General features: G+C 46.2%; 2 protein-coding genes across 17 annotated transcripts in view; both read right to left on the reverse strand.

Annotated features, from left to right (window-relative positions):
• Window positions 1-2,995: 2,995 nt before the first annotated feature.
• LOC119878040 (histone H2A-Bbd type 2/3-like) lies at window positions 2,996-5,512 on the reverse strand. 14 transcript variants are annotated; one of them, XM_038586679.1, is made up of 3 exons: window positions 5,269-5,512; window positions 3,873-3,964; window positions 2,996-3,748 (listed from the first exon to the last, which is right to left on the reverse strand). In XM_038586679.1, the coding sequence occupies exon 3, from the start codon at window positions 3,714-3,716 to the stop codon at window positions 3,081-3,083; it is 636 nt and encodes a 211-aa protein (XP_038442607.1). In that variant the 5' UTR covers window positions 3,717-3,748; window positions 3,873-3,964; window positions 5,269-5,512; the 3' UTR covers window positions 2,996-3,080. The 14 variants fall into 14 exon arrangements, with proteins under 14 accessions (XP_038442607.1, XP_038442604.1, XP_038442609.1 ...); XM_038586676.1 differs by having other exon boundaries at window positions 5,247-5,512; XM_038586681.1 differs by having other exon boundaries at window positions 3,853-3,964; window positions 5,247-5,512.
• An 11,164-nt stretch (window positions 5,513-16,676) lies between these two features.
• The window catches only part of TMLHE (trimethyllysine hydroxylase, epsilon), a 116,243-nt gene continuing 105,535 nt past the window's right edge, over window positions 16,677-27,384 (reverse strand). For all 3 annotated transcript variants that reach the window (XM_038588759.1, XM_038588758.1, XM_038588757.1), the window contains 2 exons: window positions 19,753-19,891; window positions 16,677-19,084 (listed from right to left, as the gene is read on the reverse strand). In XM_038588759.1, coding sequence (XP_038444687.1) covers window positions 18,953-19,084; window positions 19,753-19,891 — 271 coding nt within the window. In that variant the 3' untranslated portion in view covers window positions 16,677-18,952. The remainder of the gene's footprint in view (window positions 19,085-19,752; window positions 19,892-27,384) is intronic.

Below are 27,384 nucleotides of genomic sequence, written 5' to 3' on the forward strand. Positions count from 1 at the left end.
GGAAAAGGGTTATTGTGCTTTTGACAAGTCTAAGAACCTACCAAAATGGAAAATTGAAATGTGCTCAACATCTCTCATCATTAGTTATTTGCAAACTAAAACCACAATGAGGTATCACTATATATGTACCTGGTGTAGAATGGCTAAAGCTAACCAGCTGACACCACTGAATGTAGGCAAAAATACGGAACAACTGGGACCCTCACACATACTGGGAGTGTAAAATGATACAAACACTGGAAAACAGCTAAGCAATTTCTTATAAAGCTAGGTATACATTTGACACTTCCACTTTAGGAATTATCCAAGAGAAATGAAAACATTTACACACAAAACCTTGAACACAAACCTTCATAGTAGCTATATTCATGATAATAAAAAACTAAACAGGCCATTTTTGATCAGAGTTTGAATATATAAATAAAGTGTAGTTTATCAATAAAACTAAATAACAATGATGGAAAGGAATAGGTCATTGATATGTGCAAAAATATGGATAAATCTCGAGGCTTCACTGAAAGTACTTGCATGTCTTATTCCATTTATTTGAAGTTCTAGAATAAGCAAAACTAATATATGGTGGGGAAAAATAAGATCAGTGGTTGCCTATAGGAAATGAGGGTCAGGCTAATTGGGAAGCGGGCTGAGGAACTTTTCATATGATTTAGTAGTTCAAATCCTTAGTGTTCACCCTAGGGAAATGAAAATTCATGTTTATACAAAAGCTATCCATAAATGTTTATAGCAGTTTATTCAAGATTCCCCAAACCTGGAAACCAAAATGTCCTGCACTATGCAAATGATCAAACAAAATGTGGTATATCCATATAATGGAATAAAACTTGACAATAAAACACAACTATTGATACATTCTAGATAAACAATCTAGATAAGCCTCAAAAATATGTTGAGTGACAGGAGCCAGTTTCGAAGGTGACATACTGTATGAATTATATACACAAGTTGTTCTGGGAAAGGCTATTCCACAGAGAGGGAGAACAGAGCAGTGGTTGTTCAAGATGAGGTGAGGAAAGGGTTTGACTAGTGCTTAGAGTTTACTCCAGAATACTGCCGCTTCAACAACATGCCGGAGTCGAGCAGACGCTAGCTTACCCTCAAGGGCGTGCTCTGGATGACGGCCGAGTCACAAGTAGGCCTAAGCACGGGTAGGACTTTCCCAGTCTCCCCAGTGTTAAACAGTCTCTCCTGCGTGCTGGCTCCTCCCTTTACGGGTCCCTTAGGACTCCCACAGAGCTTACCAAATCACCACTCTTCTTTTTGTTTTGAAGTGCTCAATCCAGCCTTAGCCCAGAAACCCCAGAAACTTTTCACCCATGAACTTATTAGTAAAGGCATATGCTCCACGGCCTGCTGCCCCCTCTGCACGTGCCCTGCCTTGACCTCCCCATGTGTCGCTCCAGACATGCTGTGCACCTCTTCAAGGAGGTACGAGTGATATACTTCTCTGCTTCCCTTTCCCTTTCACTCTTGGTTGAACTTCGGCTCATCGTCCAACACCCTTCCCTGGGGCTCCCCTCAACAAGTGTTAATTCAACAAAAATCATGACAACTAAAAAGGGACTGGGGTACCAAACTAGACTTTTGGGTTGATGGAGCTGTTCATGTCCTGATTGTGGTGGTGGATACACACATTTCTCCAAGTGTTAAATTCACAGAATGGGGCTCCAAAGAGGTTGATTTCACTGTATGACATAAAAATACTAAATAAGAAATGTAAAAGAAATAATAGTATCACAGACTGTAAATAGTACCAACCCAAACTCTTAGTAAATTCTTACTCTAGGGCAGCCCGGGTGGTGCAGCGGTTTAGCACTGCCTTCAGCCCGGGCATGATCCTGGAGACCCGGGATCGAGTCCCACGTCGGGCTCCCTGCATGGAGCCTGCTTCTCCCTCTGCCTGGGTCTCTGCCTCTCTCTCTCTGTCTCTATGAATAAATAAAATCTTAAATAAATAAATAAAATTCTTACTCTAGCAGAACTCTATTTTTATAAATCATAAAATGTATTTTTATATATCATATATCCACATATGTATGCATATACGATTTTACATGTTTATCTCTCTTTAGCTCTTCCAATAACAATCTAAAATGGAGGCCACGTATTCTGTTCCCATTATAAAAATGAGCGTATTAAAGTTCCAGTAAAGCACCAGTACCTAGCAGGAAAGTTGTAGCAATAAAATTCCTAATAAAATTGAAACTACATAGGGCGTAAAGAAATAACAATAACTAAAAAGACGTAGGTCTCACACTCAGCCATTACTCTGGCTTTAAGACCCAATGGCCTGATGCAAGTTACAGACCCATGTGCACATCAAGGGGTCTGGGGGAAAACCCTTCCCAGGGGCAAAGTTCATAAGCCAGAAGGTTGTGGCCAGAGGCCTCACACTGTGCTGTGCCCTTGTCCAGGCAAATTCTAGACTGGGGACCGGCGGCTGTTACACCTGGTCCTGGACTCCAGCCCCACACGCGCCATCGTCCTCGGGACCGGCCGTGCGGTGTGTGTGGGGGTCTTCTATGCCCCAACGTAACCCCCAACCCGGCCACCCCTGCCCTGACCCCGAGAGAAGCCGGTCTTGGGTGTCATCGCGGACTCTGAGCCGACCCCGCACCCCAGCCGGACCCCGAGCAGTCCCCGTCCCCGCACCCCAGCCGGACCCCACCACCACCCCTGCACCCCAGCCGGACCCCGCCACAGCCCCCGTCCCTGCACCCCAACAATGCTCCGGACCGCATGACCGAACCCCGCACCACACCCACGAACCCGCGCCCCACGCCACACCCCAAATCCTCCATCACCCCCATCGTGCACCGCCGAGGGCACCCCAACCCCCCGTCATCCCCGAGCCCCGCACCCCCACCCCAACCTCGCCCACAACCCCAAACCCCAACCTCCCCCCCGCCCCCCCCCGCCCTCCCCCCGAGGCGCGTCCCGCACCCAGTGAGCCAGGCGCACACGTCTGGTTGTCTCTGCGCCTTTTATTGCGGGGACGCGGGGGTCACCGAGCCCCCCCGGCGGCTCCCCGGGCGGCGGCGGGCATCAGGGGCCGGGGGCGGCTAGTACCGGGCCGGGGCCACCTGGGACACGGTGGTCATCGTGAACAAGCCGCTGAGCAGCTCGTGGTTGTGCAGCGCCCGGTCCACGAGCTCCGGGGTGATGTACGCGGTGCGCCTGTGCCGGGCCTCGTCGCCCGCCAGCCCCAGCACGGTGGCCGTCAGGAACTGGATGACGGCCGCCAGGAAGATGGGGGCGGACGCGCCCAGGCGCTTGGCGTAGCGGCCGGCCCGCAGGAGGCGCTCCATCTGGCACACGGAGAAGGCCAGCCCCGCGCGGGCGCTGCGCGAGCGGCACGACCTCGGGCGGCCGGCCCGCCCTCCACGGCTCCCCCTGAGCCGCGCGCGGGGCCTCGGCGGCGCTCGGCGCGGGGCCTCGGGCTGCGGCCCGGCTGCGGCCCGGCTGGGGACGCTCGGGCGTCGGGCCGCGGAGCCACGGGCCTCGGGCTGCGGAGACCCCGGGCTGCGGACGCTCGGGCGTCGGGCCGCGGAGCCACGGGCCTCGGGCTGCGGAGACCCCGGGCTGCGGACGCTCGGGCGTCGGGCCGCGGAGCCACGGGCCTCGGGCTGCGGAGACCCCGGGCTGCGGACGCTCGGGCGTCGGGCCGCGGGGACATGGGGCTTGGGCTGCAGAGACATCGGGCTGCGGACAGAGAGACACCGGCCTCGGGCTGCGGAGAGACGGGGCAAGGGCTGCAGACAGACGGGCCTCAGGCTGCAGAGAGACCGACCTCGGGCTGCAGAGAGACCGAACTCGGGCTGCAGAGTGTCCGACCTCGGGCTGCAGAGACCGACCTCGGGCTGCGGAGAGACGGGCCTCGGGCTGCAGAAAGTCCGACCTCGGGCTGCAGAGACCGACCTCAGGCTGCGGAGAGACGGGCCTCGCGCTGCAGAGAGACCGACCTCGGGCTGTAGAGAGACTGACCTCGGGCTGCAGAGACCGACCTCGGGCTGCAGAGAGTCCGACCTCGGGCTGCAGAGACCGACCTCGGGCTACAGAGAGTCCGACCTCGGGCTGCAGAGAGTCCGACCTCGGGCTGCAGAGAGTCCGACCTCGGGCTGCAGAGAGACCGACCTCGGGCTGCAGAGAGTCCGACCTCGGGCTGCAGAGAGTCCGACCTCGGGCTGCAGAGAGACGGGCCTCGGGCTGCGCTGCCGAAACAGCGTCGGGGCGCAGAGAGGAGCGCCGGGGTGCACCGCCGTGCGGCGCGCTGGGCCGGCTGCACCCGAGCCCTCAGCAGCGGGCGAGGAGGCCCCGCTCCGTATCCGAGGGACACACCCCCTCCCCGCCCCGCTGCGCACGCGGTGACACGCAGGCCTGATGAGGTCACCGCGTCCCCATTGGCCCGGCCCGGCCCTCGCCCGCCAGAAAAGCCGCTGGCGGGAAGTCGCTGGCTCTGCGCCGCGCGGACGGCATGGGGCGCCACCGACGAGCGTGCAGGAGCTCGCGCGCCCCCACGTGCACCCCCGACATGTCGGCCCTCTCGGCTGCACACGCGGCACCGCCCCGCACAGACGGCCCGGCCGCCGCGCGCTCACTGCCCCCTGCACCCCGTCCTGCCCCCGGGGACCGACCGCTCCTCGGCCTCCTGTCCCTGCCGCTTGGCGTCCGCTGGACACCTGCTGCAGGGGCCACCCTGGGACCAGTAGGTGGCCGTGTGCGCCGGCCGCGTTCCCTCGGCACCGTGTTCTCAGGAGGGCTGTTCTCTGAGGGAGCGGGAACCGGGGTCCCTCCCCCCGAGAGAGCAGGAATCGGGCCCCTCCCCCTGAGGGAGCAGGAATCGGGGCACCCCCCCCCAGGGAGCAGGAATAACGGCCTCTTCCCCCCCCCCCCAGGGAGCAGGAATCGGGGCCCCTCCCCTCAAGGGAGCAGGAGTCGGGGTCCCTCCCCCCCGAGAGAGCAGGAATCGGGCCCCTCCCCCTGAGGGAGCAGGAATCGGGGTCCCTCCTCCCGAGGGAGCAGGAATCGGGGCACCCCCCCCCCCAGGGAGCAGGAATAACGGCCTCTTCCCCCCCCCCCCCCGGGAGCAGGAATCGGGGCCCCTCCCCTCGAGGGAGCAGGAATCCGGGACCCCCAAGGGAGCGGGAATTGGGGTCCCTCCGCCCGAGGGAGCAAAAGACGGACCTCGGGCTGCAGAAAGACGGACCTCGGGCTGCGGAGAGACCGACCTCGGGCTGCGGAGAGACCAACCTCGGGCTGCGCTTCCGAAAGACGGCGTCGGGGCGCAGAGAGGAGCGCCGGGGTGCACCGCCGTGCGGCGCGCTGGGCCGGCTGCTCCCGAGCTCTGAGCAGCGGGCGAGGAGGCCCCGCTCCGTATAAAAGCGACACCCCCTCCCCTCCCCGCTGCGCACGCGGTGACACGCAGATCTGATGAGGTCACCGCGTCCTCATTGGCCCGGCCCTCGCCCGCCAGAAAAGGCGGGAAGTCGCTGGCTCTGCGCCGCGCGGACGGCATGGGGCGCCACCCACGAGCGTGCAGGAGCTCGCGCGCCCCCACGTGCACCCCCGACATGTCGGCCCTCTCGGCTGCACACGCGGCAGCGCCCCGCACAGACGGCCCGGCCGCCGCGCGCTCACTGCCCCCTGCACCCCGTCCTGCCCCCGGGGACCGACCGCTCCTCGGCCTCCTGTCCCTGCCGCTTGGCGTCCGCTGGACACCTGCTGCAGGGGCCACCCTGGGACCAGTAGGTGGCCGTGTGCGCCGGCCGCGTTCCCTCGGCACCGTGTTCTCAGGAGGGCTGTTCTCCGAGGGAGCGGGAACCCGGGTCCCCCCCCCCAAGGGAGCAGGAATTGGGGTCCCTCCCCCCGAGCGATCAGGAAGCGGGGTCCCTCCACCAAGGGACAGGAGTCGGGGTCCCTCCCCCCGAGGGATCAGGAATCGGGGTCCCTCCACCAAGGGATCAGGAGTTGGGGTCCCTCCCCCAAGGGACAGGAGTCAGGGTCCCTCCCCCAAGGGACAGGAGTCGGGGTCCCTCCGCCAAGGGACAGGAGTCGGGGTCCGTCCCCCCGAGGGAGCAGGAATAGGCCCCCCGAGGCAGCGGGGATCGCCCTGCACGTCCATCGAGGGGCACTCGCCCCCACTGCGCGCCCCCCCTGGCGGCGAGGGGCACCTGCGGGCGGACGTGCGCGGCGGCGGCGGCGGCGAAGGTCGCGCGGGGCCCCTCCGGGCGCGGGATGGGGGGCCCGACGGCAGGGCGACACCCGCTGTCTGGGCAGCGCGCTGACCCGGCCCCCTGCTCCCGCCGCGCCGCCCCACTGGCCCTGGCCCGCGCCTGCTCCTCCCGGTGCGGCCTCGCGAGCCCCCGCGCCGGCTGTGCCGCGGCACCTGGCACCTGGGGGTCACTGTCCCCCGTGTGTAGGGAGGGGCAGGGCGGGGCCCGAGGGACAGGGAGCTCGGGCAGCTGCAGCCCGCTGACCCGGGCCCCCGTGGAGCCTGCGGGCTCCCCCCGCGCCCCCAGGGCTGCCGACCCGAGCCCGGGCTGCAGGCGGGCGCCCAGCTGATCCCCCCCGCCCCCCCCCCCCCCCGGGCTGGGCCTGTCGCGCCCCCGGGTCCCGAGCGCCGCCCCGCGGTGCCAGCAGCGGCGGGTCGGCGCGGCGGGAGCGCTGCAGGTGCGCCGGGACCGGGCGGGGCCCTCCCTCTGGGTGCCCCTCCAGGCGGCCCCTGCACTCGGGCTGCGCAGGGCGGGGCGGGGGAGCTTCCCGGAGGGGGTGCGGCCTGTCTGTCGCCTGGGCGCGACTCGGCGATGGGACACGTTCAGGTCCTGACACCGGGGGGGGGGGGGGGGGGGCGGCGGGGCTTCCCGCGTATTCGGGGCCTCCCGAGTGACTTTCAGCAATGTTTTAATTTTGATTTATTTTTGTTTTCTGTGTGAGAAAGTGCTCCAGGTCCATCTACCGCACACGGCTGTCCGCTTCTCCCCACACCATTTCTGGAACAGAGTCTCTCTCTTTCCATCAGTCGGGCTTTCCCGCTGGGTCAAAGACTGACCATAGAATTCAAGGCCCGTTTCTGGGTTCTCTATCCTGTTCCATGGATCCATGTGTCTGCTTTGTGCGAGCACCTTACTGTCCTGATCACAACAGGTTATAATATTACTTGAAGTCCGGAATTGTAATGCCTCCAGCTTTTTTTTTTAAGACTTTATTCGTTTATTCATCACACACACGCAGAGACCCAGGCAGAGGGACAAGCAGGCTCCATGCAGGGAGCCCAACATGGGTCTCGATCCCGGGTCCCCAGGATCATGTCCTGGGCTGAAGACAGCACTAAACCACTGAGCCACCCGGGCTGCCCCCTGCTTTTCTTTTAAAAGGTTGCTTTGGCTATTCGGGTTCTTTTATGGTTCCATATAAATTTCACTATTTTTTCTTCTACTTCTGTGAAAAATGCTGTTGGTATTTTGACAGGAATTGCATTAAGTGTGTAGTTGTTTGGGGTAATATATTTTTTATTTTGATCATATCTGTTCCTCCAAACTCTGAGCATGGAATATATTCCATTTCTTTTTGTCATCTTCAATTTTTTAGATAAGTGTTTTATAGTTTTTGCAGTACAGTTCTTTCCAACTTTGGTTAGGTTTATTCTTAGGTATCTCATGGTTTTTGGTGCAGTTGTAAATGAGATCTATTCCTTGATTTCTCCTTCTGCTGCTTCATTATTGGTGCATAGACATACAACAGATTTCTGCATGTTGATTTTGTATTCCGTGACTTGACTGAATTTTTCTATCAATTCTAGCAATATTTTGGAGTAACTCAGGTTTTCTATATATAGCATCACATCCTCTACAATGACCGAAAGTTCAACTTCTTCCTTCCTGATTTGGGTACCTTTTATTTCTTTTTGTTGTCTGACTGCTGAGCCTGGGACTTCCAGCACTATGTTAAATAACAGCGGTGAGAGTGGGCATCCTTATTCCTGAAATTAGAGGAAAAGCTCTCAGTTTTTCCCCATTGAGGATGAGATTTGCTGCGGGTTTCTGTATATGGCCTTTATTATGATGGGGTGTGTTTCCTCTATCCCTACTTTGTTGAGGGTTTCTATCTAGAATGGATGTTGTGCTTTGTCAAATCCCTTTTCTGCATCTATTGAGAGGATCCCATGGGTGCTATCCTGTCTTTTATGCATGTGGTGTATCACACTGATTGATCTGTGAATATTGATCCACCCTTGCGGCACAGGAATAAATCCCACTTGATCCTGGTGGGATCCCACATTCTTTCAATGTACTGTTGGATTTGATTTGCTGGTATCTTGTTGAGAACTTCTGCATCCATGTGCATCAGGGATATTGGCCTCTATTCTGTTTTTACTGGAGTCTGTCTGGCTTTGGATTAAGGGTAATGCTGGCCTCTTAGAATGACTTTGGAAGTTTTCCCTCCATTTCTATTTTTTGCAATAGTTTGAGAACAACAGGTATTAACTCTTTTTTTTTTTTTTAATGTTTGGAAGAATTCCCCTGTAAAGCCATCTGGCCCTGGCCTTTTGTTTGTTTGGAGATTTTGATGACTGGTTCACTTTCTTTGCTGGTTATCTGTCTGTTCAAATTTTCTATTTCTTCTTTTTTCTGTTTTGGTAGGTTATGTGTTTCTAGGAATTTATCCATGTCTTCCAGGTTGTCCAATGGGTTGGCATAAATTTTTCATATTATTCTCTTAGAATTGTTTGTGTTTCTGTGGTGCTGGTTGTGATTTTTCCTCTCTCATTTGTGATTTTATTTATTTGGGACTTTTCTTTTTAAGTCTGGCTGGGGTTTATCAATTGTATTACTTTTTTTTCACATAACCAGCTCCTGTTTCATTGATCTCTTCTACTGTTGTTTTAGTTATCGTATCATTTATTCCTGTTCTAATCTCTTATTTACCTTCTTCTGCTGGTGTTACACTTCATTTGTTGTTCTTTTTCTAGCTCCTTTAGGGGTTAGGTTGTTTCTTTGAGATTTTTCTTGCTTGTTAAGGTAGGCCTGTAATGCAATATACTTCCATCTTAGGACCACTTTTACCCTATCTGAAAGGTTTTAGACTACTGTGTTTTCATTTTCATTTGTTTCCATGTATGCTTAAAAATTTCTTCTTTAATTTCCCAGTTGACCCATTCATTGCCTAGTACCATGTTGTTTGACCTGCATGTATTTGTGGTCTTCCCAAGTTTTTTTTTCTTGTGTTTGACTTCCAGTTTCACAGTGTTGTGGTCAGATAACAGGCACGGTATGACCCCAATATTTTAGTACTTGTTGAGACGTTCTTTGTGACCCAGTATGTGATCTGTTCTGGAGAATGTCCCATGTGTACTCGAAATGAATGTGTATTCTGCTGCTTTAGGATGGAATGCTCTGGATATATCTGCGAGGTCCATCTGGTCCAGCGTGTCATTCAAAGCCATGGTTTCCTTGTTGGTTTTCTGTTCAGATGATCTGGTCATTGCTCTAAGTGGGGAGCTAAAAAGTCCCCTACTATGATTGTATTATTATCAATGAGTTCCTTTATGTTTGTTATTAATCCTTTCATATATTTGGGTGCCTCCAAGTTAGGGGCATCAATATTTACAATTGTTAGATCTTCTTGTTGGATAGTCCCCTGTACTACGATACAGCACCTTCTTCATCTGTTGTTACAATCTTTGGTTTAGAATGTATTTTGTGTGGTATAAGTACTGCTACTCCACCTTTCTTTCACGTCCGTTAGCACAATAAATCATTCTCCACCCCCTTGCTTTCAGTCTGCAGATATCTTTAGGTCTAAAATGAGTCTTGTAGGCCACATATAGATGGGTCTTTTTTTAATGCATTCTGACACCCTGTGTCTTTTGATTGGAGAGTTTACTTAGTGCATTTACATTCAGGGTAATTATTGATAGATATGTATTTATTGCCATTTTATTACTTGTATTGTCATTGTTTCTGGAGATTTTCTCTGATCCTTTCTTGTCTTTGACACATTTGGTCTGTCCTTCCCACTAAGAGAGTCTCCTGTGATATTTATTGCAGGGCTGGTTTAGTGGCCACTAACTCCTTTAGTTTTTGTCTGGGAAACTATCTCTCCTTCTACTCTAAATCTCTAGACTTGCTAGAGAGAATATCCTTGGCTGCAGATTTTTCCCATTCAGCACTTTGAATATACATGCTACTCTCTCTCGGCCAAGTTTTCTGTTGAGAAATCTCCAACTAGTCTTATGGGTTTTTCCTTGTAAGTGAAGGACTTCTTTTGCCTGCTGCTTTTAAATTTTTTCCTTTATCACTAGATTTTCTCAATTTAGCTAGAATATTGACCTTGGTATTCGCCTGCTTTTGTTGATTTTTATAAAAATTTTCTGTGTTTCCTGGATCTAGATGTTTGTTTCCTTCCCCAAATAGGGAAGTTTTCGGCTATTATTTCCTGAAATGAATGTTCTGCTCCCTTTTCTTTCCTTCTTGTGCATCTCCTAGAATATGAATGTTATTATGTTTGATGGAATGAATTACTGAGTTCCATAATTCTACTCTTGTATTCCATAATGCTTCTTTTCTCAACTTCATCATTTTCCATTATTTTATGTTCCATATCACCTATTTATTCCTCTGCTTCTTCTGTGCTCCTGTTCATTGCATCAAGTGTATTTTGAATCTCAGTTATTGCATTTTTCATTTCTGATTGTCTTTTTAAAACTCTTATCTCTGATGTAAGGCCTCTCTGAAGTCTTCCATTCTTAAGCTCAGCAAGTGTTCTTATGATTGTTGCTTTAAATTCGCCATCAGGCATGTTACTTACCTTTGTTTCACTGAGATCTGTGGCATCACCTATCTTGTTTCATTTGGGATGAATTTCTCTGTCCCGGGATTTTTTTCTAAGTCTCTGTCTTTTTCCCTGTGTTAGATAAGCCTATTATGTTTCTTGTTCCTGAGAGTGATGGCTTTATGAAGAATAAGTCACATAGTGTCCAGGGCCTGCCACTTCAGGGAATGTCTGTGGTGTGTGTAGTGTGCATTCTGCTGCATTTTGGCTGCTCTGTTCTTCAGGCTAGTCGTCTGCAGAGGCTCTCTTTGCCTGAAGTGGGTAGTGTTTGGGCCTTGGCCAGAATGTGGTGAGTTTTAACTAGGGGTGCTCTGGTCCGCTTGTTAAATGAGAACTGATACCACTTCTACTAGAACTGAAGCCTTGCAGAAACCTCTGACCAGGAGACATGGTGTGGGCGGGAGTTTCTGCTGGTTTTTTGGGGAAGGGGACACCATGCTGGTATTGAGGCAAACTTGACCAACAAGGGCAGTAGCAGCAGAGCACAGGGGTATGGGACCTGGTGTAAGCATGTTAGGCAGCCAGTGCTATTTACCAAAGCACAGTTAGGCACTGTGCTATTTACCAAAGGTGGTTCCATGTTTACGCTGAGGGGTGGGGGAAGGCAATGGCACCAGCCAGCAACTTTGTCCCTGGAGAGGGGTCTCTGGGCCCACTGCTCTCAGGCATGCACCCCAAGAAGAGTGAATAATCCCCACCACTATGTGGGCCAGTTGTTTTTCAGATTGCTCTTTCCACACTGTCTGCCTCCGGGTTGTTTGCCTGCCTTCTCTCCAGAAACATCACTATACCTTTTGGGCTCTATCTGCCTAGCCTGCTGACTTTTAAATCTCCAGGCTTTAGGGCGGCCCAAGTGGCTCAGCAGTTTAGCACCACCTTCAGCCCGGGGCCTGATCCTGGAGACCCGGGATCGAGTCCCACATCGGGCTTCTGGCATGGAGCCTGCTTCTCCCTCTGCCTGCTTCTCCCTCTGCCCGTGTCTCTGCCTCTTTCTCTATGTTTCTCGAATAAATAAATAAAATCTTAAAAAAATAAATCTCTAGGCTTTAGAGACATCGTGTGGGCAGGGGCCTGTGCTGGTTTTCTAGGGGAATGTCTCACCACTCTGGGACTGAGGCAGGTTTGACTGAGAAGGGTGGTTGTGCCAGAGTGCAGGGGTGTGGGACCTGGAGCAAGCAGGCTAGGCAACCAGTGTCAGGGCCAAGCTGCCCTCTGCAGGTGGCTCTGTGTTTTTGTTGAAGGATGGGGGAGGGAAATGGCACCAGCTGGCTCCTTTGTCCCCAGAGAGGTGTCTCTATGAATGCTACCTCTCAGGGACCAGGGATACTCTCCAAGAACAGATAGTCACCTTCTCTGTGCCACAGGTGTTCCCAGATTGTTGTTTCCATGCCATCTTTCTCAGGGTTGTTTGCCTGTGTTCTCTCCAGCAGTAGGGCAGTGCCCTCAAGGCTCTATCCCAGCCAAGCCCACCTATCTTTAAAATGCTAGTTTTTAAGCCCTGCTGGTTTCAGAACTCACAAAAATTAGCCCCTCTCCTTTTCCCAGCCAATGGTTTTGGGGGAAGTGTTCTCCTTGTGTGTTCCCCTGATGCTCCATTCTCTCTCACCTTTCTCCACAACCATAGCTCCTTTTCCTCTGCAGATCTTGTGATTTTTCTCCTCCAAACCATGTCTCCACACTTTCTACCTTCTTCGATGTGGTTTTTTTCTCTCCCTTTAATTGTGGAGGTTATTCTCTCAGTCTTCAGGTTAATTTCTGGGGCATTTAGAATGATTTGATAGTTATCTAGTTGTGTTTGAGGGAGGAGACAAGCCTCGGGTTCTCTTACTATGCTGCCATCTTAGCTCTCCCCTGCATTTTTAATAATAAATATCGAACTAGATGGGTCTCCTTCTTCCCCCATGTACCCCCAATATCATACTATGAGCCTCACCATGGAGTAATCCAGCTGGGTTCTTTTTGGGGCTCTTTAGTGTCAATATTCTTAGATATTTTTCTTTTGAGTTGCTCAATGGCCCACAAAAGAATCTTCCAGCTGCTAAAATTTTAGTCAGAGGTGGATAAGGATGGCGATTTACAACTTTCAGGATGCATATCTCCAATTAACCCTTCTGTTTTTAATATGAGATTCCAGCCCTTGGCTGGGTATAGGAACTCCCAGTCCAGAGTGCTCTCCTTTTCAGGAACTAACACTCCAGACTTCTGTCAGGGCAGGGAAGGGGCAGATCCCCAGTTTAGTCAAGTATCAAATGCAGGAGGAGATTTGGAAATCTCAAAAAGTTTTTAAACAAACCTCATTATTTGGGTACCCACCACCCATCTCCACTTCCAGAGTTACCTGTTTTAGCTTTTGAAGATTATTGCGGGTCGGATGGAAGAATGGGTAATAAATGAGGTTGGTTTTTGGCTTCTCCTGCTAAGGGTTAAAATTCCTAGTTTGTGGTCTTTCTAGGTCTGCTAAGTCAATTACTATTCATCCACCTGCTTTTCAGCATTCAAAATTTAGTCGTTGCTTCATTTCCTGCTCTTCCAATCCTTTTAAATATCATTTTTTTATTTTTTATTTTTTTAAAGATTTTATTTACTTATTCATGATAGTCACACACAGAGAGAGAGAGAGAGAGAGGCAGAGCGAGAAGCAGGCTCCATACACCGGGAGCCCGATGTGGGATTCGATCCCGGGTCTCCAGGATCGCGCCCTGGGCCAAAGGCAGGCGCCAAACCGCTGCGCCACCCAGGGATCCCTTAAATATCATTTTATAGTAGTTTCACTGGGGTTTTGGGAGGTGGTGAACTCGCACGTGGAAGTACATGTTCTTCCTTAACTATACATCATTGCAGGCATGGGTATCTGCCTACCTGCCTCATTTACCCTATCACCTTTGTTATGAAGCCACGTCCCCTAAAACACTCTTCTTGCCTCAGCAAGATCTCTGATCCACACCTTGACCTTTCTCTCTGATCCATTCTGCCCTTTCGGCTCTCAGCTCCTGCACCACCTACTCAAGACAACTTCCTACCTACAAACTCTCAGGCCATGCTGGAATGCTCTGCCAATATGTGTGCATTTCATGATCTGTTTACTCTCCTTGACCCCTAGCATTTCCACAAATTTTTCCAATTCTGACTCTCATTGCCTTTCTCTAAGTAGAATGCTGATGTCTGTCAAACACACAGACTAGCCTTGTTCCCTTCTATTTGCTCAAATGACATCGGTGACAAAGATAAACAACTATTAATTACTGAGTATTTACTGTGTGCTGCTCACTATGGTATACACTTTATACATATGACCTCATTTCATTCTTCATCACAGCTTTCTCAGGTAGATGACATTTATAGGCATTAGTTTGCAGATGAAGAAACAGGCTCAAGGAAGGAAAGTAGCTTCCCCAAATTCGCCAGGCTAGTCAGAGGCAAAGATGGAATTCAAACCCAGTTTGGTCCAAGTCCATGCCCTTTCTATGACACTACACTGCTCAGTCAAGGCATTGGAGAGGGATCTAGAAAGCAGAAGATGAGAGGATATTGAGCACTTGAATTGGAGGGAGTGACCATCATTGATAGGACAAAGGACAGACCACAGAGAAAGGCGGGGCTAGAAGAGAAAAACCTTCACTGACTTCATAGGTTCACATAGCATTGACCCAGTGATCTTTGCTTATGCACAGGATACATTACCATGCTCGTTTACCCTTAAAAAGTAGGCTAGAATACCACTATGAAACTGTAGGATACAAACAAACACGGTTTAAGATGATCTTCACAATTGTAAAAGTTGCCTGATGATTTTTTCCAGAAAGGAAGCTTAGATTCCATTGATCAAACTGATTTTTATATGCTGAGTGATCCAAAAGTATTCTGACCAAGATGGAGGACAAAGGCCAGGTCCACTGCTTAAAGCCAAGGAGTAGGATCAACTACCTGCAAACCCACCAACCCCCGAATGTAGATCTGACAACAACAAAAAAGAACAAGAAAAGAACTACAACCATATATGCCAGGGTCTTTGGCTCTGGTGAGCTGTAGGCCTAAGGAGGCAAGGACGCAGACATAATCTGACTTCACAACGAAGCCACCAGCTGACTGTGTGAGTGGATCTCCAATATGCCTAAGAGCTCCATGGGGGCAGTGATATGAATATGCCATAAAATGGTTTTGATCTGGGCAGCCCCGGTGGCACAGCGGTTGCTCTCTCTGTGTTGCTCATGAATATATAAATAAAATCTTAAAAAAAATGGTTTTGATCCTAACAACTGACATATTCCAGAAGAGTGTGGAAAGAAGGAAAAATGCTGAATGGATTGATGTCTTTCTATCATCTTCTACCTTTGGAAGAAGAAAAATTAGTGAAAAACACTTAAAAAAAAACGTAGGGGGGTTTGGTGGATATTTACAAACTATTTGCAAAACATCTGGATCGTCTCATGGTACTCTTAAGAATTTATTGGCAGGAACTTAATAGTGCAGATGATGATTACCATCTGAATGGTCAGCTAGACTGTAAATATTGTTGGAATAAGGACAATGGGGAAGGAATTAACATTTATTTTGGACTATAGCATATTAATGAAAAGCACTGTCTCTGTGGCCAGGTGTTTGAAATTCTAATCCAAAGTCTGACACTTATTTAGCCATGTGACCTTGGCTAAACTGCTTAATCTCTCATTGCCTTTATTTCTTCATTCATAAAATAGGGGTATGGTTGCTGTGGGGATTAAAAGCAGTCATAACAATGTCTGGCACACAGAAAGCACTATGAAAGAGTTAGCTGTTGTTATTGGTCATTATTATGTGCTGCAAACATCTTACTTAAGAATCACAAATTTGCTAGAAAAACCTATGATATAGGTATTTTCCTTACTCCATTCATATGAGATAACTTAAGCTATGAGGTCAAACAAAATTATAGAGTGACAGAGCCTTTAGGTGTTGCGCAGTCCAAGGCCTCCATTTTAAAGTGAAGAAGAGGGGGCGCCTAGGTGGCTCAGTTGGCTAAGTATCTGCCTTTGGCTCAGGTCATGATCTCAGGGTCCTGGGATCGAGCCCCATGTCAAGCCCTGTGTCGAGCCCCATGTCAGGTTCCCTGGTCAGTGTGGAACCTTCTTCTTCCTCTCTTCCCTGCTTGTGCATTCTCTTTCTTTTGCTCTCTCTTGCTCTCTCTGTCACTATCTCTGTCTCTTTCTCAAATAAACAAATAAAATATTAAAAAAATAAAATGAAGAGGAGCAAACTGTAGCTCAAAATAGGGTCTAAAACTCAGCAATAAGGCTCTTCCCTTCAGTGGTTCTCATATTTTGGCAGGCACCAGAATCTCCTAGAGGGCTTGCTGAAACGCAAACTGCTGGCTTCCACCTCTACAGTTTCTGATTTAGTAAGTCTGTTGTGGGGCCTAAGAATTTTCATTTCTAACAAGTGTTCAAATGCTGCTGCTGCTGCTGCTGCTACTGCTGACCTACTTTGGTAACCACCACAACACAGCATAGTTCATATATCTTTTTTTCCTTTCCTTTTTTTAAAAAAGGTCTTATTTATTTATTTGAGAGAGAGACAGTATGAGAGAGAGAGAGAGAAAGCATGAGCAGCGTAGAGGAAGAAGATGGGAGGGTACAGGGAGAATCAGATTCTTGGCTGAGCAGGGAGCCCAATATGGGACTCAATCTCAAGACCCTAAGATCATGACCTGAGCTGAAGGCAGACACTTAACCAACTGAGCCACTCTGGTGCCCTTCTTTTTTCCTTTTCATTATGTACTACACAGGTTGTGATTCACAAGCACTTGGATAGAAATGGGAACCAGTTATGAACGCTAAAGAAAAAGACATAGCTAGCAGCAAGAAGGTAGGGTTTATGTGGGACTTTCCCAGTTTTAGCACTAAGTTCTGCAGTCCAGGAAATCCTTCAGTCCTGAACACACTTGAATGGTTTGTCATTGTAGAGGAAGGTAAACAAAATTCAGTGCTGGTTAACTGTCAAACACAAAAGGACATAATTAACAGAGAACATGGTAGTATCTGGTAATTTTGTTTGAAATGGATTCATAAATTTATCCTTATTCTAACAAATTTGTATTGTGAAATGACTATGTTATGTGCTGAGCTTGGTGGACATAGACTCAGGCGTACATATTCAGGGACACTAGAAAGATGTAAAAAAGAAACATCTCACAAAGAAAGTTTTCAATGCATCATGATCAGCACTCAGTTCCCTTCTCTCTTTCTTCCTTTGAAGGGAGTATATTGTAGAAAAGTATGGATTGAAAATTTAGAAAAGTGACTGTGAAATAATTAATGAATCAAGGTCCCAGGGGAAACAGAAGGTAAAGGAAGTCCTTCAGTGAAGGAGAAGATTGATCTGTATCCTTCTCTCTCCAGGACCCTGAATATGCCCTTTGCTTGTTATAAATTAATGCTGACTACAGTTAAAATGTAATTTTGAAGGCTAAGTTAAGCAAAATTCCAAAAAGGGTAAATATCCTGATGAAGACTAATGGTGACATGTTTTAGGAGTACCTAACAGTAGGGAGAATAGATTGCATGTAAAAATGTTACTTCTGTTCTGATTGCTAACAGGTATATATATTCTTTAAGACCTAGACTTTATTATAAATCCTCTCTGACCTAAAGAAAACAGATTTCATGAAGGCGCCTAAAGATCCTACATAGTATAAATAAAATGCAGAAATATTCAGAGAACATATTTTAGAGCACTGGGTGAGTCCAAAAGATAATGCATAAACTCCTAAATGTGAACTAGGCACTTTTTGTGAACATCAGATTAGACTCTCTTCTCTGTCAGAGTACTGACTTTGCTTTGTGACTTCTATCCTCACCAATAGTGCTTTTTTCCCTCTTCTGCACATCCTAGCCTGGATTCTCCTTCATCATTCTACAGTGGTCAATGCAGTTATTTTACAGTTTCACTTTCAATGGAAGCTAGGGGAAAATAAGCCTCATACTCATCTCTCTGTATCTCCATCCATATATAAATGAAGCCATTAAAAAGAAAAGAAACAAGGTATTATACTTAACCCAGTCAAATCTTAGCAGTTAACATGTATAGTATTTTAAGTAAAGAAAAAAAGATCAGCAGAAATGGAGGAAACAGATTGCATTCTAAATTCCATCAAAAGCAAAAATGCAAAATTGGATAGTAATTTCCAGTTCTTTGGAGGCACAACATCTGTCATGATGAGTTCACTGAACAGTCTTACAGACTATGGATTATCATATGGAACCTCAGATGTCTCTAAAATATTTCTGCAATTATCCCTCACAGAGTTATTGAACTGGTGGATTTATTCCACAGGAGCTATTGTGACTTCCTATTTTAACTCTTCAAGAGATGATTTGGATGGAGATAGCCCTTCTTGTAAGATAAAACACTGTGTTTGAATTCAGTTACTACCTTATCACTGAGCTTGTGCTATCAAGCAATTTCTACGATATCTTAGTTCTAGGACACTGTAGATATAAATCTAGGATTTCAGCTAAACTCTTTAATCCACAGGTGATCCTTTACATCCTTTACCTTAAGGTATCCTCCAGGCCATTGGTTCTTAAGGAGTGGTCTGAAGACACCTGGAGGGATAGGGATCCTTGAGACACTTTTAGTGGCCCTGTGGATTAAAAACTATTTTTTATCATAACACTAAGATGATATTTACCTTTTTCATTCTTATTACCTCGTAAATGTACAGAGGATTTTTCCAAAGGCTATATGACATGTGATGATGTCATCTCTCTGATACTGAGGGAAGTGTGATTTTGTGTTCTTGAATTTTAATATTGCTCAGTCTTAGAACTGTATCTATTGATACAGTTAGTATCAATAGATATAACCCAAATCCAAGAACTCTTTGGGGTCCTCAAGGACTTTTAAGAATGTTAAGGTGTCTTAAGACCAAACATTTTACAAATTGCTGCCTTATAAAGACTTTGTTCCTAAAATGCATTTCTTTTTAACTGATCTAGTTGCAACTTCTGTTTTGCGTGATGGGATAAGGAGACAGTTTGATGCAGGTTTTGACATAATATTATTTTGCTGATATGAAATTCTGGTAGCCAGGGTGCCAGGTGTGTTCATAATTCTAATGTTGTCAATTCTAAGCCTGAAGCCCCAAGAGACGAGCAGTGTTTAATACATCATCCCTTGTTAAATAGCAGCCACAGAGTTGGCGGTAGCCAGTGAAGGATTCCCTGCCATGTAGGACACGCCAGTTGTCTATAAATAGGACCTGTGAATGGGAAAAAAGAGAAAAAAAAAACACCATCAGAACAAAAGCAGACCAACAGAACTCTAAATCAGAAGAGATCACTTAAAAGCTTTAGATTGTTCTCTGGTTACATTCAATGGGATATCTTTCTTGAGATTAAACAAGCATTTGGAAATTAGGATGTGTATAGCCCTGTAGGAGGCAGGGTGGTAGTTACAAAGGCAACAGTAGATAATCAGGCCCTGCACCTTGAGGAGCTTATGTTTCTTGAGTAATTATTCTTATCAAAGAAAATCAGATAACTGGCTTCATTTTCTTTTCTATTTAATATTTAATATATACTTTTTCAAAAAGTTACACTATTTCGTTATATTTTATGCTAAGCTGAAGATTTTCTTCATTCAGAGGATATATCAAGAGCCAAAAAAAATTAAAAAGGAGCTAGAAGGACCCTTAGGGATTATCTAGCTCAACCCCCTCATTATACATACAGAGCCACTGAGTCACTGATGCTACATATGGTGTGGGAACTGTTTCCAGGTCATTCAGTGAGTGGCAGAACCAGAGCCAATACCCAGGACTCTTCTTTTTTATCTTTGCAAGACTGTGACTCACATATTAAATACATACCCATTTTCACTGCTTCAGTATAACAAGCTTACTTGACATATTTAGAATTCGGCACCCACCCTGCCAGGCTTTAGTTTGACCCAAAACTCATTCTCAGGTCTCCTCAACTCTATTGTCAGAGTCCGGTGTGCTGTATACCAACGATGGACAACATCATAAGGTACAGTATTGATGACAGCTCTGTCATAGTTGTTGTATCTAAGATGAAATCATGAGAAGAAAAGATATCCTCAAACACATGTTAAAGACATCTATTGCTTATTGAGCAATTTTACATCAGGCTTTCTCTATATTCATTACTTGTCCTAGAGATAAGGTGAGAATAAGTCAATGTTCTCTTAGGAATATAGGATTGTGGGCAGCCCGGGTGGCTCAGCAGTTTAGCGCTGCCTTCAGCCAGGGCCTGATCCTGGAGACCCGGGATTGAGTCCCATGTTGGGCTTCCTGCATGGAGCCTGCTTCTCCCTCTGCCTGTGTCTCTGCCTCTCTCATGAATAAATAAATAAAATCCTTTAAAAAAAGGAATATAGGATTGCAGAGAGGAGCCCCACTGCCTTTTGACCATATTTTGTTTTTCTTTGGACAATCCGGGGGTAGCAGATAGAAGTAAGTTCTAGCTGGTTTCTCCCACCTTAGGATATGATGTCTTATTTAAAGTACATTCTCTTGGCCAAATTTTATAGAAGCAGTGGGGAAAAATCTGAGCTTTCTATTCACTAAGCTGAGGTGGGCAAGAGAGGTTATACTAGCAAGGCTTTCTTTTTAACAGAATGACTTAGAACTTCTCGGGTGAAAAAAACAACAAAGTGACAAGCTGAGAGAAGAGTGTTCCAGGCAAAGGGAAGAGCAAGCACAAAGCATTAGGATGGAAAGGAGTTTTATTATGTTTGCAGAACAGCAAGAAGGCCATGTGGCTGGAGTTAAGTAAGCAAGGGGAATAATGATAAGGAATGATGTGGAGGAGGTAACAATGGGCCAGATCATGTATAGCCTTAATAGCCATGTAAGGACTTTGGGTTTTATTCTGAGTACTATGGGAAGTCACTGAAAAGCCTTTGCTGAAAATATTGGATTTCTTTTTTTACTGAAGGTAAGTTAACCTTTTACTGAAGTATAGTACATATACAGATAAGTACACAAATCATAGGCTTGATGTATTTTCTCTTTTTTTAAAGATTTTATTTATTTATCCATGGGAGTCACACAGAGAGAGAGAGAGGCAGAGACACAGGCAGAGGGAGAAGCAGGCTCCATGCAGGGAGCCTGATGTGGAACTCGATCTTGGGTCTCCAGGATCAGGCCCTGGGCCGAAGGCAGCACCAAACCGCTGAGCCACTCGGGCTCCCCAGCTTGATGTATTTTCATGATGTGAACACATCCCTATCACTAGGGTCCAGGCCAATAAACAGATCATTACCCATATCCCAGAACACTCTCTTGTCCCCCTTTTCTATCTGTCTTTCCCCTAACCCAAGGATAACTACTATCATGACTTCTGTCACCAAAGATTAGTTTTGCCTGTTTGTAGACTTTATATGACTAATATACTACAGTATGTCCTCTTTTGTGTCTGGATTCTTTCATTTAATGTTATATTTAGGAAATTTATCATTGTTGTGCTATGTAGCAGTAGATCATTTATACTTCATGCTGTATAGAATTTTTGTCTAACTATACCACAACTTATCCATCCATTTTAGTATTGATAGATATTTGAGTAGTTTCCAATTTGGGACTATTACAAATAGTTCTGGTGGTTCTGGTCAGTGATGGCAACATAGCAGTCTCCCAAACTCACCTCCTCCCATGTACATACCAAATCTACAGCTACACATGGGACAATTTCCTCTGCAAGAAATCCAGAAACTAGCTGAGTGACTCCTACACATTGGGCACATAAGGAAAAAATTCACATCAAAATGGGTAGAACATGCTGAAACAGAATTTTATCATAAACCCACTCTTGGTGTAGCAATCAGGAGGAAACTTACAACACCAAGCTTCTTTGTGAGGAGTGAAGATTTTGGATTCAACATTTGGTGCCCCAACTTTTAAGATGTCTGCATGAGGGATGGGCACCCCAAACACCTAGCTTTGAAAGACAATGAGGTCTCATGAGACCCGTCGGATTCTAGAACACAGTTCTTAATGGGCTTGTGAAGACTCACTGTGGAAATTCCTGAAGCCTAGCACACAGGGAGAGTAGACAGAAACATGTATATCCTAGTCATTCTCTAAAAAAGGCCTATTTGTATACTTTAAAAGCTGCTTCCTGAAGGTCAGGCTTCTGTTTTGGCATGCATCTATGGGCAGACTGCAATCCTCTGTGGAGATGAGGAAAGCCAGCAGGCACCATCCCCACATCCTCCCTCTGGCCCACTTCAGGTCGCTGGTGTATCCCTGGAATGAGCTTCTATACATGCCTAGGACCCTGGCTTTCGTGGCTGCTGTCCAGAGGATACACCCATTGATCACCTGCTCTGGCAGCCAAGGGGCTTTATTTCCAGATTCTACAGGACAGTAATAAACAAAGAAATGCTTCATAATTGGTTCTCTACCCGAGGTTTAGTGCAAAGGGAGCATATAGAAATGCACAGTCCCCAGTCACTCTGGAAAGAATGCTTGCATACTGTAGTATGCTATGAATATTTGCATAAAAGCTGCTAACCAAAGGTCTGGCTTCCAATCAGCCTGCATCTAGGTGTTGACTAAGATCCTCCCCCTTTGGGAGTCTGACAGGTTTTGACACACCTTCAACTCCTGGAACCCACTAAAAACAAGGAAAGTGGCTTAGAAAATCAAAGGTTTGAGAGACAACCAAGAGCTTAGATTCACCTCCTACACAAGACCAGTCTGTCAAGACTGGGAGAGGTTCTAATGTGCAGAAACCAACACAGAGTGAAAGAACAATGAAGAAACAAGAAAACGTTCTAAACAAAACAACAAAACTCCAGAAACATACCCTGATAAAAGTGAGAATTTCACCAATGAAACAGAATATATTAATACGTACCAAACAGAAATCAGAGCTGAAAAATACAATAACTGAGTTAAAAAAGTCAATAGAGTCAACTAGATAAAGTGGAAGAAAATATCAGCAAACTTAAAGAGAAAAGACAAATTCATTCAATCAGAGAAGCAAAAAGAAAAAATAATGAAAAAGAGTGAAGATAGCTTAAGGAAATTACAAGACTCCATCAAGGAGACTAATATTCACATTATAGGGGTCCCAGGAGAAGAGAGAAAGGATCAGAAAGCTTATTTGGAAAAATAACAGAAAACAACCCTAACCTAGAGAAAGAGACAGCTACATCTAGAGAGCCCGTGGAATCTCCAAAAGAGGAACCCAAAGAGACCTACACTGAGACACAATATAATTAAACTCTCAAAAGTTAAAAACAAGGAGATAATCTTAAAAGAAGTAAGAGAAAAATATATAAAGGAATCCCCATAAGTCTATCTTCTGATTTTTCATCAGAAACTTTGCAAGCTAGGAGAGAGTGGCACAATTCAAGAAATGAAAGAAACAAACCTTCCAACTATGAATACTCTACCCAGCAAAGCTGTCATTCAGAGTTGAAGAAGAGATAAGAGTTTTCCAGAAAAAGCAAAAGCTAAAGGAGATCATCACCACTAGACTGGCCTTACAAGAAATATTCAAGGGACTTCTATAACCTAAAAAGGCACTTATTAGGAACCAAAAAACATAAAAAAGTATGAATCTCAGTGGTAATGGTAAATATATAATCAAATTCAGAATGTTCTCATGTCATAGTAGTGGGTAATCACTTATAAATCTAGTATGAGGGTTAAAAGACAAATGCATTAAAAACACTTATAACTACAATAATTTGTTAATGGATACCTAAGGTAAAAAGATGTAAACTGTAGTGCAATTGCTGGATCATAGGGTAGCTCTATTTTTGGCTTTTTGAGGACCCTCCATACTGTTTTCCAGATCGCTGCACTAGATTGCATTCCAACCCACAGTGTGGGAAACAACACCTGTTGTTTCCTGCATTGTTCCTCTTAGCCATTCTGGTGTGAAGTGATATCTTACTATAGTTCAGATTTGTATTTCCCTGGTGAGTGATGTTGAGCATCTTTTCATGTCTCAGTTGCCCATCTGCATGCCTTCTTTGGAAAAATGTCTATTCATGTCTGCTGCCCATTTTTTAACTGGATTATTTTTTTGACACCCTATGCCTTTTGATTGGAGTGCTTAGTCCATTTACATTCAGAGTAATTATCAATAGATATGTATCCATGGCCATTTTACTACTTGTTCTGTCATTGTTCCTGGAGAATTTCTCTGATTCTTTCTTGTCTTTGTCATTTTTGGTCTCTCCTTTCCACTTAGAGCCCCCTTTAATATTTCTTGCAGGGCTGGTTTAGTGGTTACTAACTCCTTTAGCTTTTGTTTGTCTGGGAAACTCTTTATCTGTCCTATTCTGAATGATAGCCTTGCTAGAGAGAGTATTCTTGGCTGCAGAGTTTCCACTTTTAGCTCGTTGAATATATCACGTCACTCCTTTCGGGCTTGCCAGGTTTCCGTGGAGAGGTCTGCAGCTAACCTTATGGGTCTTCCCTTATAAGTTAAGGAGTTTTTTTTTGTCCTGCTGCTTCCAGCATTTTCTTGTTATCACCAGGTTTCCCAAATGTAACTATGGTATGCCTTGGTATTGGCCTGCTTTTGTTGATGTTGATGGGAGTTCTCTGTACCTCCTGGATCTGGATGTCTGTTTCATTTCCCAGATTAGGGAAATTTTCAGCTATTATTTCTGAAATAAAATTAAAATTTTTTTTTATTGGAGTTCAATTTGTCAACATATACCAGAACACCCAGTGCTCATCCTAAGTGCCCCTCTCAGTGCCCATCATGCAGTCACCCCAACCCCACGCCCACCTCCCCTTCCATTACCTCTTGTTCCTTTCCCAGAGTTAGGTGTCTCTCATGTTTTGTCACCCTCACTGATATTTTCACTCATTTTCTCTTCTTTCCTTTTATTCCCTTTCACTAATTTTTATATTCCCCAAATGAATGAGACCATATAATGTTTTTCCTTCTCTGATTGACTTACTTCACTCATCATAATACCCTCCAGTTCCATCCACATCGAAGCAAATGGTGGGTATCTGTCATTTCTAATGGCTGAGGAATATTCCATTGTATACATAAACCACATCTTCTTTATCCATTCATCTGTCGATGGACACCGAGGCTCCTTCCACAGTTTGGCTATTGTGGACATTCCTGCTATAAACATCGGGGTGCAGGTGTCCCGGCATTTCACTGCATCTTTATCTTTGGGGTAAATCCCCAGCAGTGCAATTGTTGGGTCATAGGGCAGCTCTATTTGTAACTCTTTGAGGAACCTCCACACAGTTTTCCAGAGTGGCTGCACCAGGTCACATTCCCACCAACAGTGTGGAGGGTTCCCCTTTCTCCACATCCTCTCCAACATTTGTGGTTTCCTGTCTTGTTAATTTTCCCCATTCTCACTGGTGTGAGGTGGGATCTCATTGTGGTTTTGATTTGTATTTCCCTGATGGCAAGTGATGCAGAGCATTTTCTCATGTGCATGTTGGCCATGTCTATGTCTTCCTCTGTGAGATTTCTCTTCATGTCTTCTGCCCATTTCATGATTGGATTGTTTGTTTCTTGGGTGTTGAGTTTAATAAGTTCTTTATAGATCTTGGAAACTAGCCCTTTATCTGATACGTCATTTGCAAATATATTCTCATATTCTGTAGGTTGTCTTTTAGTTTTGTTGACGGTTTCTTTTGCTGTGCAGAAGCTTCTTATCTTGATGAAGTCCAAATAATTAATTTTTGCTTTTGTTTCTCTTGCATTCATGGATGTATCTTGCAAGAAGTTGCTGTGGCCAAGTTCAAAAAGGGTGTTGCCTGTGTTCTCCTCTAGGGTTTTGATGGAATCTTGTCTCACATTTAGATCTTTCATCCATTTTGAGTTTATCTTTGTGTCTGGTGTAAGAGAGTGGTCTAGTTTCATTCTGCATGTGGATGTCCAATTTTCCCAGCACCATTTATTGAAGAGACTGTCTTTTTTCCAGTGGATAGTCTTTCCTCCTTTATGGAATATTAGTTGACCATAAAGTTGAGGGTTCACTTCTGGGTTCTCTATTCTGTTCCATTGATCTATGTGTCTGTTTTTGTGCCAGGACCACACTGTCTTGATGACCACAGCTTTGTAGTACAACCTGAAATCTGGCATTGGGATGCCCCCAGCTATGGTTTTCTTTTTTAAAATTCCCCAGGCTATTCGGGGTCTTTTCTGATTCCACACAAATCTTAAGATGATTTGTTCCAACTCTCTGAAGAAAGTCCATGGAATTCGATAGGGATTGCATTAAATGTGTAAATTGCCCTGGGTAACATCAACATTTTCACAATAGTAATTCTTCCAATGCATGAGCATGGAATATTTTTTCATCTCTTTGTGTCTTCCTCCATTTCTTTCAGAAGCGTTCTGTAGTTTTTAGGGTATAGATCGTTCACCTCTTTGGTTAGGTTTATTCTTAGGTATCTTATACTTTTGGGTGCAATTGTAAATGGGATTGACTCCTTAATTTCTCTTTCTTCAGTCTCATTGTTAGTGTATAGAAATGCCACTGATTTCTGGGCATTGGGATCCCTGGGTGGCGCAGCGGTTTGGCGCCTGCCTTTGGCCCAGGGCGTGATCCTGGTAGACCCGGGATCGAATCCCACATCGGGCTCCCAGTGCATGGAGCCTGCTTCTCCCTCTGCCTGTGTCCCTGTGCCTCTCTCTCTCTCTCTCTGTGACTATCATAAATAATAATAAAAAAAGATTTCTGGGCATTGATTTTGTATCCTGCCACACTGCCAAATTGCTGTATGAGTTCTAGCAATCTTGGGGTGGAGTCTTTTGGGTTTTCATGTCATCTGCGAAGAGGGAGAGTTTGACTTCTTCTTTGCCAATTTGAATGCCTTTTATTTCTTTTTGTTGCCTGATTGCTGAGGCTTGGACTTCTGGTACTATGTTGAATACCAGCGGTGAGAGTGGACATCCCTGTCTTGTCCCTGATCTTAGGGGAAAGGCTCCCAGTGTTTCCCCATTGAGAATGATATCTGCTGTGGGCTTTTAGTAGATGGCTTTTAAGATGCTGAGGAATGTTCCCTCTATCCCTACACTGTGAAGTGTTTTGATCAAGAATGGATGTTGTATTTTGTCAAATGCTTTCTCTGCCTCTATTGAGAGGATCATATAGTCCTTGTTTTTTCTCTTGTTGATATGATCTATTACATAGATTGCTTTATGAGTGTTGAACCAGCCTTGCATCTTGGGGATAAATCCCACTTCGTCATGGTGAATAATCTTCTTAATGTACTGTTGGATCCTATTGGTTAGTATCTTGTTGAGAATTTTTGCATCTGTGTTCATCAGGAATATTGGTCTATAATTCTCCTTTTTGGTGGGGTCTTTGTCTGGTTTTGGAATTAAGGTGATGCTGGCCTCATAGAACGAGTTTGGAAGTACTCCATCTCTTTCTATCTTTCAGAACAGCTTTAGTAGAATAGGTACGGTTCCTTCTTTAAAACTTTGACAGAATTCCCCTGGGAAGTCATCTGGCCCTGGACTTTTGTGTCTTAGGAGGTTTTTGATGAATGCTTCAACTTCCTCCCTGGTTATTGGCCTGTTAAGGTTTTCT

The sequence above is a fragment of the Canis lupus genome, chromosome X (assembly GCF_011100685.1).
Source record: "Canis lupus familiaris isolate Mischka breed German Shepherd chromosome X, alternate assembly UU_Cfam_GSD_1.0, whole genome shotgun sequence".
NCBI lineage: Eukaryota > Metazoa > Chordata > Mammalia > Carnivora > Canidae > Canis > Canis lupus.

Coding starts and splice junctions, on each gene's coding strand:
- LOC119878040 (XM_038586679.1), bottom strand. CDS start 3,716: ATGTCTCTGCAGCCCAAGCCCCATGTCCCCGCGGCCCGACGCCCGAGC.